Source organism: Ciona intestinalis, chromosome 9 (genome assembly GCF_000224145.3).
Source record: "Ciona intestinalis chromosome 9, KH, whole genome shotgun sequence".
Lineage (NCBI taxonomy): Eukaryota > Metazoa > Chordata > Ascidiacea > Phlebobranchia > Cionidae > Ciona > Ciona intestinalis.
This window is the reverse complement of record NC_020174.2, coordinates 1945840-1960160: the sequence shown is the minus strand read 5'-3', so window position 1 is coordinate 1960160 and position 14321 is coordinate 1945840. Positions and strand designations below refer to the sequence as shown.

The following is a 14321-nucleotide window of genomic DNA, read 5'->3' as shown; positions in this document are numbered from 1 at the left end:
ATCAGGAGCGGCACAAGAGCAAAGAGTGGGAGAAAAACGAACAGAGCGGTGTTCTCCTCTGTCCGGTAACAAACACGAGCAGAATATTTTGTGCGAGCATGAGACCGACAGCTTAAGTGGCAGTTTAAGTTTTTCACCAAAAGTCAAAGAAGAAGATTTGACTTTGATCAACTCTCCGTTACCAGAAGACTTAGCAACGCCAGTAAACGTTGCTCAAGTTGAAAAGTTTAACCTACCAACCGACAACGAATTCTTGTCACTCGAAGAAATACAGCTCGCCACTATGTCCAGCAAATCTCGCAGATCAACGTTAAGCAAAGCTGAGAAAATAGCCCGTCTTAAAATTGCTGCAGCCAAGTTTGCATATACTCCGGTGTCAGATGACGAGTCAGTAATTTCTGACGGAACCGGTAGTGACGTCACAGATGTAGATTCGTCATGGCTCGGTGCTTCGGTAAGTAGCTACAACTACCTTTTTTGTTTATGTTAAATTTCTGCATGGCTTATTATTTGTTCAGTTTCATTAAAATATGATAGCCAAAAAGTAATGTGGGGTAAGATGGGATACATTTCGTGATTGTGTTTTAAACAATTAACCACATTCTTTAAACCTAAACTTTGCAACAAAAATCGTGACATATACATATCTCCTGTCATGTCTGTATTGAAACTAGGCAGAAAACTCATGTTTTATGCGGTTCATTTATTATATGCGTCTCATGGATTTATACGCCTGGGTATACTGTATGTTTCGCACCTTTTTATATCGTAACAGTGCACTTTATAACGTTCGGGAAACTATTACTTGCTTTATTTAGAGTATTAGCTGCTAGAAATTTAAGACCATTTTCCCCACAATATAATTCACTAACACGTATACATAACTATGACATCACAATGTACATTACGCAACCGATAAGTGAGCCAGATGACTGTCGTGCTCTGTATGTTTATTCAATATCAATTAACATGGTGTGAAATTGTTGGAAAATTATGTAATATATTTAACTTAGTAAATAGCTTAACTATAGTACGTTGGGGTATGATGGTACGTGTTTTCATTCTATTGCATCGACCCTTTGGGTAGTAAACAAAGAAAATTCAAAGACTTGTAAAACCGTAGCATCACGATTCTGAAAAGCGTTGTAAATTGTTCAAAACACGATCAGGAAATATGGTACATTATGCGCTAATGATAAAACATGGTAGCTTATCACATGATGTACTGGTTTTGTATTAAGTTCAAAAGACGCTCGATAAAGAAAGCTATATAAGTTAAACTGTTGTTTCGATCTCCTGCTGATTAATGGCACTTTCTATCAACTGACGTATGCCTTCATTCATTCATTTTGATTGCAACAATAACGTTTACCGAATAACACACGCATACTGTATCACGATCTACGTAATCGCATTGTGGTCGTTAATTAATGATCCCGGCCGTGACGTCATCCTGTTACGTGATATGTGATAACTCGACGTGATACGAAGGTTTATGAATTATGGTTAATATAATAGCGAGTGCGATTTGGGTTCGAATCCAGGTCGGGTTACCAATGCCCAATTAATACAAATCTAATAAATTAATAAGCCTGCCCACAGTTTTACGTATGTAGTAATTCGTAAGCGGGCTGAAAGTTAAACAGAACACTCGTGTTAGTTGAATAAATGAATGTAACTTGCTTTATCCTCGCGTGACGATAAAACGCCGGTCGTTATAAAAGGGGTGTTCTGATTTATACACCTTGTGCCCGCTTTCGAGTTACCACAAATGTAACCTTATGGGTGATTTATTTATATATGGTTGACAATTTAGACAACCCAATATTAACCACTGGGTTTGAGCAATTGCCGCGATATTTATAATGATTTAATGCAAAATGTACAATGTATTAGGTACACTACGGGTAATTGTGTGTGCACTCGCATCGTAGCTTCATAATACGCCAGGGAATTAACTCGTAAACGAAATCGAGGCTCATGAAATAGAACACCCGTGTTATAATTTCAAAATTGTTTTGCCACGCGAGGACAAATATGTTCTACATTGTGTTTCGTTACGCTTAAATAGCGTTATGTTATTGACTACTAGTTTAGATGCTGTATCTATAAACGCGCTTTACTGCTGGTATATGGCAGAAGATCTTGATATGTGTTATTCTAGATATGTGTTATTATAACTAAGTTTTCCCACCACGCGAAACTAACTTAGTGATCCTTATAAACCGCTTTCTAGATTATATCTCATAGTTAAAAAACTTAAAAATACAAAATCTCCAAAACTAAAAAAAAGGGACTTAAAACCAAAATTATTTAAAATTTTTAAAAAAAATAATTTTGTATTTCTTTTTAGGACTCCGACACTTCAGTGTCCTCTCTCGGATCAGTGAAGACGAGCAGAAGAAAGAGCAAAACTCCTGCTGCCGAGAATCTCAAGGACACTCAAGAAGATTTGAAGATCGGGAACATGAAAAAAATATGGGAGGAAAAGAAAAATGATGTCAATTCAAAACCTTCCTCCACCGGAGGACCTCACTGCTCTCAGGAAAAACACAGGTGAGGATCAGATAATGTTGGTGGGGTATACATATGTGGGGTAGGAATTTACATAACATTAAACAAATGTTGGAATATTTATTTCAATGTGGGAGCATTTGCAATGTTACAACATTGAAATAATTACTTTACCGTATCTTAAACACGATGTAACTTAAGGGCGCTGAAAATTGTTAAACACACGAATGGGGAATTTTAAAGAAAATCATAGTAAAATGTTAAACTAAAGACCTGATATTGTTGGGTAAAGTAGTAGGTTAAACAAAAAATAAAGCTTGTTATTGTTGGATGTACAAGAACAACAGTTTTATAAATAAAATGAGTTATTAATCAAAATATGGTTTTAACAAACCACATGTGTTGTTATTATTGGCAAATTTTGTTTTTATAATAATTTTTTTTAGCCATCAACGATGTTAAAGCAACGTTTGAGTCCCCTAAGCCCGCTGCTCAACAGCGACCTGTAGTGGAAAAAGAAGAAGTGGATGACAGCAAGAAAGTTGGAGCTATGTTGTCAATGTGGGAGAACAAGAAGACCCAGAAGAGGAGCGGATTTGATGCAGCGGAAGATGACGCGTTTGATAAGAAGACCAAGGGTCGCCTGCATGGAGCAAAAGCTCTCTTCGAAAATATGACGAAAAAACCTGACGGCTCACATTCTCCAGTGAAAGAGAAAATACAAAACGGTTCCGGGAACACTGGCGTAGATACAACCGGCATCACTGGATCGAAAAAGAATCTTTTCGAAAACCTTGCGAAGTCGCCCCAACATGTACAGGCTACAAAGTCTCCCCCGAGAATTAAGCGTTCGCCCAAGAAACCTGCGAGTGTGACGTCATCGTCAGATTACGACAGTGATGACGTCATAAGTGATGGGTCGAGCTCAGAGGACGAGAAACCGAAGGTAAACAACGTCCGTGAGATGTGGGAACGGAAACTGAGTATGCGCGGAAGGAAAACTCCTGTTAAAACAAACGAACCGTAAGTTAAGCGAACAATATTTATATATATATATATATATATATATATAGTAAGGTGGGGTAATATGGGCCGTGTAATTTTTATTCACTTGTTTTGTCACATTTGGTAGCAAACCAAAGGATATTTACAGTATTAAATAACCATATCCGCACCCTTTATAAAAGCGTGGTAGGGATACATTTATATAATTTTGCAAAAGTATTCTTTGTTTACTGTCAGATAAAATATTGACAAAGAGAATGAAAACGGTTCCCATCTTACCCCGACAAAGAAAGAGTATATCTGTCTTATCTTTTATTAATTTTCTTTTTAAATTTAAGACAGCTAAAAAATGTACCCTAATTAAAGCGACATAAACACGTTGATGGAAATTCGAAATAAATACCGAAAGATCTGTATTAGATATTATATTATGCCTAACAGCAACTGTTTTTGTAATTCGCCTTTTCTTTGAAAAAAAGGAATGAGCTAATAAAGCTATTGTTACGTCACAGTCAAGTATGCAGTCAACTCTTTCCTGTATGACGACATAATATAAACATTAGATTAGATATTTTGCTATAACGACAGCTCATTCGTTAATTTAGTATAGAAGTTTGGACAAATTTAAATTCATTTTGTAAATAAAACGAAATTATTTGATAAAGAGTCATAAAATTCATTGTTTATTTAAAATTGTTTACATTCATTAGCATTACGATATTTTAATTACTATTTTTTTTCATATAGGTCCCTTCAAGATATTGTTCGCTCAGACTCGAACCAAGATGACGTCACCACTAACGTCCGTGACGTCAGAGCCGTCTGGGAAAACGGCCGAGCTGTCAATCAAAGGTAGACCAGAATTTAACTATGACGTAACAGTCAGATTAGCTAGACAGCAGAGCAGTAAATTTTGTTCTATCGATCTTCCAATGTAACCAAATAGCGTTTTGTCCATGCAACTGTGACGTATCTATGACGTCATCATGTAATTATGACGTATTCATGCAACTGTGACGTATACATGACGTCATTACAGTGCAAAAAGCTGTTTTTACCGCACGTATTCAATGCACAAGTTGAGTTCACTTAACACTGTATTAATATTCTTTTCATGGCAATCCACGTTTGAATATTCACCCGATTTCATGCTTACACATTTTGGTTCCTGCACCTAAATTAACGAACCGATGTACATAGTACTTTACAAAGGCCTATTATGTTTTATAAGCGGCAATACACAAGCACGCAAATTAACTGCGACCCGCACTTTTGTTCCGTGATATGGTAACTGGAGTACGTCATCTTTTGATGACCTCGCCATTTCATGACGTCACACATGTATATAATAATTATTTTTATAATTTATGTATTAAATTAAGTCTGCACCCTGCCAGTAAATATACAAGTATACTACTGTGGGGTAAGATGGGATACCGTTGGGAACTAAGTACCATAAATCCTAATCAAGTTTCAACAATTAGCAAAGTTTTTTTTATAACCGCAGGGCTGCAAATATATAATTCTGTAAATATTTTTTGTCTAATACCAAATAAGACGATAAAAAATATGAGCCATCTTACCCCACTCTGCTATATTCTTCGCGGCATGTTGATTACGTCATCGTTTGTTCCACGCTTGATTACCCGTGTGACGTAATAATACCACCCGTATGCAGTGATTGTGTGCAATTTGCGTTTATTTAATTTCTTTGTGATGCATGTAATTGTGACGTCACTTTGTGCATTATGTCAATTAAAATCACGGGCGTCATGCTCTTTATGTAAGAACGTTTGCAAGTCTTTGGTTATTAGTCAGACAGAGAAAGACAGATTTTTGCCTAAATTAAAACATTCTTTTCATTTTTTTAACTCCACTTTTCTTGCAATCTTGTTCAAACTAAAATCTGCACGAATTTGTTTGCAATCCATTTTAACATCTAACATCTAACCTGTCGTATATGAATATAAACCGTGCTAATATGTGGTCACTGTTACCATGAAGTGTCATGATGTAGAACGTTAATTAACGAAACAACGTCAAAGATTAATTAATATGCAAGACTTACCAAATCTTTAAAAACATTTTGTTCTTAGAATTAGATTCCATTTTAAAAATGAAAAACTTAATTTCATTAAAGAATGTACCCTAAAATACATTTAAAAAGATCAGTTTTACGATTACTACTTTGTAGAAAATACGTGGTATTGGCAACTATTGAATTATTAGAACAAACTTAAATAAACCGTAAACTGCGAAAGGGAAAAAAGGAATTTGTCTGTTGAAAAAAATCCTACTTACCACATGATAAATTATACACTTATATAAATCGCGTGTAATAATTTCGAATAAATCTTTTTAAACGTGGCCTGTTTCGTTGGTAGATAATACTGTAAATTTCCGTTACGTCATAAAACATTAATCGTGTAATGACGTTACCGTACGGTGGCGCTAGTGATCCATCGACATAGAACTTCACATTAGGAAGTGTAACTTCTAACAAATTTCTTCATTCTACTTTTGTTATCCTACTCATAACATAATAATGTTGAAATTTAACCCTTTAAAACAGAGTACAGACGCCACGTATGTAAACACTCGCTGTATCAATTACTTAACGACGACAAAGTACCAGACATTTTGGAACAAATGTTCCCGGTGGTAATTCCTGTGTTAATTGTATTGTTTACCAACTTTATTTGTTTTCCTCGTAGTAAAACTCCGTGTAGTGTCTGGATTGTTCATTTTTCAGTTCCTAGTTCCTAGTTACTGTTTAAGTCATGTTACCAGTGTTAGAGTGTTTTAAACGTTATTTTTTTCACAATTTATAAAGACTAAAGAAAGTTTAGCTTATATAGTATCGTCGTCGTTTTGGTGATTAGGTATCAATGTAGGCATAACGTTGCAATATTCTGTTTTTCCACTCCAGTATTGTATTGTTTTAGGTTCCCTTTTAATCTTCTGTCAGTATTATTAGATAATCGTTATAGAGAGTGGGGAAAGGTGGGACACTTTCTCATTTTATTTTATCGTTTCAGCATTTAGTAGTAAACAAAGAACATTCGAGGAATTATAAAATCGTATCCTTACGACTTCCATTGAACGTTGTTAATTGCCAATAACACGATCAGGATAGTTATATACTGCGTGCTAAAGGTGACCCATCTCCCCCACCCTACTATAGATCTAATTTAAATTCTGATTGTTGATTAGCTGTATAAGTTTACGATTGCCAAATTTTACTCAAGATTTGTAAAACAGTGTTCCAATAATCAAACAAATTACGTAAGAACAGACACAACGCAATTGTGATTGTTATTCATGAACAGCTGATTCATATAAGTGAATCACGTTAATCGTAAATATTAAAACTCACTTGTCAAACTACAACCAGTGACTCATGAACGTTTTGGTTTATTTTGTCCTACATTTTACTTCAAACAAAAAAAAAATTTTTTTTTTTCTGATTTTTAAACTGCGATTTTTTTCCAGTGACGTCATGATGGATAAGTCTCCTGTTACGTCATCAACGAAGCCACCAATGCCGAAAAGATCTCCATGCAAATCAAACATACAGGTTTACTGCAATAAATACTTCTAAATTAGTATTTACAACCGAACAACCGTACACGGTTGTAAACAGTACCAGTTTACTACACAAGCCATTGTTGTTATAGTATTGCCACTAAACTTTATTTTAAATCCACACAGAACAAAATCTCAGCTAAAAAGAAAAGGCAAAGACGTTCTATGACACAGCCCATTACTGGTGATGACGTCAGCGCTGCTAAAGAAATGGTGGAAAGGTAAGATCTTTGTTTTGTGTTTGAAGCTGTTAATGTAATGTGATATAGTATTGATGGGCAGTGGTGCGTGTATAGGCTGTAAAAGTGATCACTCAGGTGCTGTGTGATCTAAACTATGAGTAAAGCATCTGCTTAGTATTAATATTACGGTAAGCAGATATTTTAGGCAGATATTGTATATAGTAGTGTGGGGTATAATGGGACGTGTTTTTACTACCTTTATTCGTCCCATTTAGTAGTAAACAAAGAATATTTACAGAATTATATGACCGTAGCCCCGCGACTACAAAAGAATGTTGTTAATTGTTAAAATCACGATTTGGAAATATAGATTTTATAAGTGTTAATGGTATCCTATCTTACCCCACAGTCCTATACGAGTTTTTTAGTTTAACCTGCATGTACTACTGGTGTACCACTTCACTGTTAATTCGTACCTTGTTAAGCGTAGTTGTCTGACCGCGTAATTACTCAAGCGTGTGGTTACTTAATCAGACTGGAGTGTATATAACAGTTGTATTGTCACAAGTGCTGTAGTTAAACTAGATATATATTACTGATCCAGTAACACTGTCTCTATATGTATGTATCCAAACGTATAATGTACCCAGCGTATTTACATATCGCAGTATAAGGTTTTTGCAAGTAGCATTTGTATTTATGATAAATTTAAAGGCACTGTGTTTCAGTTATCCTGCAGAAATGTTTGCTTTACATTTAAAATGTGTAAAATTGCAGTAGTTTAGTTGGTTTCGGTGTAATTGTTGTTGTGTTTGACGTCACAGTGTTTGCAGATCAGTTCAAACAATGGCTTTTATTACGTCATAAAGTAAACTTCGACTACCCGTTGTGGATTGGTTGTTCGGAAATTAAATTAAAAAAGGCGCGCTTTATACGTAGGGCACAGTTTGTTGTTACGTCACAATAACAAATAAAAAGTGGACGTGATTAGGTTTTTGGCAAAATGGAATGTTTTATAAAACTATAAATTTAAAATTTGTTAAGTTTTGCACCAGTTTAATTAAAATAGATTTTACTTACTTATATATATGTGAGGTTCTGCAGCCAGGCACGTTATAGGACCAGGGATTAGGCCAGAGTTGGCCAAATAACTCGTATCATTTTCAATGTTATGAAATTTATGTTCAGCTTTCGACCGTTGGTGTATATGTTTAAAATGAGATCAGTAACTAAGCTGTGTTATGATGAATCATGTAGTTGCTACAACTTGAACTTTTTAAGTGTGTTCAATCGATTCAAGGTCAAACACTTGACTATTTAAATACGAAGTCGCAGCGATTTTCAAAACGCAAAACAGCTTCGTCTTTATACAGTGAAAGCAATACCGTTTCCGGGCATTAGACTGATTTGTACGCTGTGTTTATGAAACTGTCAAAACAGCTGAGTTTAAATTCTTTTGCATTGATATGAATATGTGTGAATGGACGTAGATTTATTGCAGTAATCTAGTGTGATTGTTTTTATGAGATTATATCTGAGTTTAATATAAACAAGGTTTGGAATATGATTTAGTAGCGTGTTAAAATGCGTAAGATAGGTATGTGTAAAGAAATATAGGATCAGATTGTGTTAACTCGATTTTTCAATTATAATTTATAATCAGTTTTCGTTATGTGTAAACGGCAATTGCTTCAAAATTTCATGCGCGGTTTCACTCCGCAAATAGAAGGAATTATATTGTGAACTTTATGTCCCGCCAGGTGTTTTGGTTAACCGCTACACGCAATAACCAGTTTTGTGCACATTTTTTGGTTAAACCCGCAAATGCAATATTGTAGGCTACCTTAATTCGTTGCGAGTATTGAGAAAATATTTGGACTGTGTTATTATGTTTTGCCAGCAATTTACGAAAGCGTGCCTACGCTGGACAACTGGCTTCTCGAAAATGATTCAACCAAATTTTTGATGATTTTGAGGGAAATTTGTTGTTCTAGTATGTTAGGTGTTATCTTCACACATGCTTAGGCCTACAACTTATAGCTTGAATCTTAAACTTCATATTTGCATTAGGCAGTAGACTGTTAGTAATAGATCAAAATTTTATCGTACAGAAACATTTTAGTTCGATTATAAATTTCAGTTCAGTTCGTCTTTTTTGTCCTACGCACAATTTCCGCTGAATTTCTCGAAAATGAAACGCGTACTGTCCAATTTTTGATGCCACCTCGCGCAACTTATGCTGTACATAAGTTCAGACAGTTGTATTTAATTCTGCATATGTTAGTCGGTAATTGAGTGTGTTTTCGCAGCGACAGTAAACAGTTATAGCACCTAGTATAGTAGGCTGTGACTTTCTAAAACTCTGTGTCAGCAAAGGCTTAGTTGTACTACTTAGCTTTCACTGATTAACCTTGTAGACAGGTCACGACAGCGAAAAAAATGTGAAAAAAAATAATAAAAGCGAAAAAAAGTTTGTTTTTTTTAATTTGACTTAAAAGGTCAACTAGGTTAAAAACCACAGTAGTATTTTGGTGGGAATTTCCTTAACTAGTTAAGGAGATACGAGTGTTTATTATTTAACAAAAGCTCTATGAGGGCTTGACCTTATACAATGTTTTGTGTTTACATAAACTGCTGTCCACCCAAACTATCGTCGTTGTTGCCCCTTTATTATGGCCTTAATAATTTATAGCTTGCTCATAAGCCGTCCACTCATCTGTACAAAACGATCGTTAAAATGTTGGACAATTATCTCAGGTGTATCTCGTTTCACATTACGTACAATACAGATGTTAACGATTACGTTGTTGTACGGTGTCTCACACATGACGGAAGTAACCTATAATCGTATTTCCCATGCTTACATTTTATAAACAGATAATTTGCTGCGGTAAAGCAAATTTTGTAGGGTGGGTAAGATGAGACACTTTTTTTTACTTTTCTCGTCCCATTTACTAGTAAACAAAGAATACTTACAGAATTAAAATAAACGTTATTATTTGTTCAAAACAAGTTTGGGAGATATGGGATTTAGGAGCTTACGGTATCCCATCTTACCCCACCATACTATGCTCCAAGCACGCTCTGTGAAACAGTAATCCGCGTCGGAATTTCACAAGACGTCATGCACACGTATAAAATGATGGTTTAACGTTTAAATCAATGCTGTTTCTCTCTTAATTCCCCCCCACAGCGTATCAAGTTGTAACACCAACGATTAAGTCCTTCCCTGTTGTGACCTGGGGTAAATAACTCTCGTCTCACTTCATCGAGTAATGCGTAACAATCGTCATTACTTCTACCAGGAACTGCCTACGCACTGTCAGCATTTCATTTTTTTCGCAGAACTGGCCTCTCTTGTGGTTTACCCGTAAATCTGATCATTCTTGGGTTGATTTTGAGGTTTATTCAAAATTCTGTAGATTTGGCTGCGTGTTTTGCCAGTATATAGTCTACCTTGCGTGTTTACTCAAAATTTTCGTTTTTTTAATAGTGCTAATTACCATCGTGTTGTAAGCTGGTCGGGTTCCAAGGGTTAAGAGAAGGCCTCGTTTTGTTGTTTTTATAAATTCCAAGTCCTGGTTTAGTTAATTTAATTGGAAAGCGTTAGAAAATGAGTGTCAGCCAAAAATGTGACGTCTTTTTGTGTTTCACTAAAAAGTGTAGAATGATTTTCAACGCGAAGCAGAGAAAGTTAATAAATAGTGTTTTGTGCATATCGATAACTTGAACAGTAAATGTTGAAAACGCATATTTTTAAGAAACGTTATAGAATTTCAGTTTTTATTAAGACAAATATTCGCAATCTATGTCTGTGGAGTATTAGCATGTAACATATACATAGACATTTTTATTGGTGTAGTGTTTATGTTCGTAGCGATGTGAAATTTAAACTATGCGAGTAAGTCATGCCTGTTTATACACAACAACGACATAAGTTATAGTTCGGAAATTTACAGTGGGCAAGAAATAACTTGTATATGTTATAGTGTTATTTGGCGTGTCATACGTACAAGAAGTATTCAGTTAAATTAAGAAATTTAAAATAGATTTCTGTTTATAGAAGTGCGCTTAAGTGCGACCGAGTTGTATATCGTAACTTAATAAACTACACCATAGATTTAATTATAGTGTACTGTACTTCGAGAGTGCCGTGCAGCAGGGTATTATTACCGAAAAGAGGAAAAACAAGTATGAGTTTTCGTCGGTTTACTTTACCTTTACTAGAGTAAAGAGACAGTGCAAACTTCCTAATGCTGGTCAAGTATTTACTAAAGTATAACCAACAATATTGATGTCACTTAAAAGGAAACTCCCTTAGTGTAAACAGCAACCAAGATGCCAGCTATGGATTGATTGTATATAGAATTTATCAAGCTAGAAAAAACCTAAGTAGAACAACTTATTGTCAAGTGAGGCAAATTGACCGACGTTTTGTGTCCAGATTAACACAACGGGTAAATGAAAACTGTTTTTTTTGATAATTAAAACACGTGCATTTGAAAAAAAGGCCGGAAAGTGTAAAAAACATAGATTAGTAGTTTTCTATTTTAAAAAAGCTTAAAGTTGGGATTTAGAAGGAATCATATAAAGCTTAGTTGTTTGACGCCTTCCCATAACATAAAACTGCCACCAAAACCTACCAAGTTCATTTAAACCAATTTCGAAAGTTGCGCTTTTGAACACACAATATAATGCGGAAGTAGAGGGTATTTTGACGTTACAGTTGTAATAGGGAAATGACCAAATACTCTTTAGGTCACAAATTCTGCTGAAGTGGTTTTATGTCCGGTCTGTAGTATCTGTTGCACTATCGCTATGAAATAGATTAACCGTATAATACTTAGTAATAAGCGATTAGGAGTTTTAATCTCGAAAACAAGGTAGTTTAATATTGATTGATAAGTTTAACCCTGGTCAAGGGTTATTAATTACGTCAATCCCCACTTTTACGATACTTGTGTGACATTTTGTGGCGTAGTTTTTAATCGAAGTGAAATGCAGTGTGCATGTCTGCAGGACTTGGAAAAAGTGTTTTTGTTTGCGTAGTTAAAATGTGGATTTAGCGGCCACGATATTATTTACATTTTTACTGAAAAGTATTTTACTGTAGCGTGTTTTTAACGACTGTCGTTTTGCTGCTAATACTTTTCTCTTCGCTTTTTGATTAACCCGATCCTCGTTACTGTATTCGAAGAGATGATAAGATTTATCTTGGGGTTTGCGTTGTAATAAAAGTTAAATTGAAAAGTTTAAAATCAGACAAAATAGACAACGGAAAATTGTTACCAGCTGGATAATGCAAACGTTTATCCTTGTTTTATGCAGTGTTCTAGTGACTCGCGTAGTTCCCGTGGTTTTATTGCGTTTTGTCGACAGTGGGTATTTTCCTCTTTCAATTGCAGCTCAGTTTTAACGAGCATGGGAGTACAGTCTGTCTGGTTATGGTGTAATTTAAATCATGCAAAACTTTGAGGAATTCGTATTTAACGAACCACTGTACCGTGAATTTACTTGTTTACTACAAAGTCACACGAGTTAATGCGTATAAGAGAATTAAAACACGTCCCATCTTACCCCACCCTACTATATAACAAAGTTATGCCGGTGTGTTCGTACAAAACCAATACTAAATTTATTTGTGTTATAACATATATAATATAAGTGTACCAGCTAGCTAGCCCGGTGATTGCGTTTTCTAATCTATGTTTTATTATCTGTTTGGCTTAAGGTATCGTTTAGTTTGTTCATATGTTTCTACTTAGCCAATTCATTAAGTATTAATACTGTCTGCGTATGGTTCAACTCAAGATAAATAATTAAAGAACTGTAAAGGAAAAAAAGAACTCATGTACGTGGTAAACTACATAAGCACCTTATATTTGTTACTTTATCATTCAAACGTTTGTTAATTTGAAAACTGGTTACTATTTTATGTTTCGTATGTTTTGTAAAATGACCAAGCAAAGAATGTGAGTTTATTTTATGTTGATAAGGTTACTTTTGTGTATGTTTTAGATTTCATGAATTAATATGGGAATTTTTTTTTTATAATCGTAGTGGAAAGTATATAGGTGTTGAATGAATAAAATAATGTAGCCTATTTATTTTCGTGTGGCGGGGCAACGACAGTCATTGTAACGCAGGTGTTCTGTTTTATACACCTTTGTGCTCGTTTATAAGTTACGCATGTAAGTTTTTAAGTTATTTTTTGGTGAAGATGTTTAATTTTTTTAATGTTAGGTTGATAATTAAACTCGGGACTAGCGACAAGCGCGCTTACCACGTTGCCACGACGGCGAACTATCCGTCATGTAACGGACGCCGAAGCTGCTTTACCCATTGGCGTGTTATAACGACTGCCGTTTACCTTTGCTAACCGTCTTTTCAGTTTTGTAAACTTTTCCGATCTTTGTTACCGAAGAGACAAAATAAATTCTTTTTTATTTTCTTGTAGAACAACCTCACCAGAACAAGAAGACGAGGAAGAAAGTTTAAGTTTTGCTGAACGACTGACTTACTTTAACCAACTCTGCGCAAAAACAACACCAAGTTAGTTTTTATATTCAGTGTTTCGTAAAATGTCTACTACAAAACTTTTACTAGTTAACAATAACTATTTGAATAAAATTGCATATAGGTTGTGTAAAGCTGTAATATTTTAGTTTTTATAAGTTTTAAAAATAATTGGCGCCATCTCCTCCCATGAACTGAATAAAACGTATATTGAAAAGTAATAAATAAAACCTTTTAAAACTGCCCTGTAGTGAAATAGGTATAGTACCCAATGGGAAATTCCCTGAATATATATATATATAGGTATAGTACCCAATGGAGAATTCCCTGAATAAGATGGGACACCTTTTCGTTTAGTTTTCTCTTTCCATTTGGTAGTAAACAATGAACATTCAATGAATTATAAAACCGTATCCTCACGACTTCCACAGACCGTTGTTAATTGTTTAAAACACGATCAGGCTATTTGGATATTATGTATTAAAGGTGTCCCATCTCCCCCCCCCCCCCTACTATATA

The 14321-nt window shown here is 35.0% G+C and overlaps 1 protein-coding gene across 3 annotated transcripts in view; it reads left to right on the top strand.

Annotated features, from left to right (window-relative positions):
* LOC100175632 (agglutinin-like protein 5) overlaps positions 1 to 3023 on the top strand; it is a 34231-nt gene extending 31208 nt beyond the window's left edge. For all 3 annotated transcript variants that reach the window (XM_026835793.1, XM_026835792.1, XM_018813316.2), the window contains 3 exons: positions 6 to 454; positions 2354 to 2556; positions 2961 to 3023. In XM_026835793.1, coding sequence (XP_026691594.1) covers positions 6 to 454; positions 2354 to 2556; positions 2961 to 2976 — 668 coding nt within the window. In that variant the 3' untranslated portion in view covers positions 2977 to 3023. The remainder of the gene's footprint in view (positions 1 to 5; positions 455 to 2353; positions 2557 to 2960) is intronic.
* Positions 3024 to 14321: the final 11298 nt, after the last annotated feature.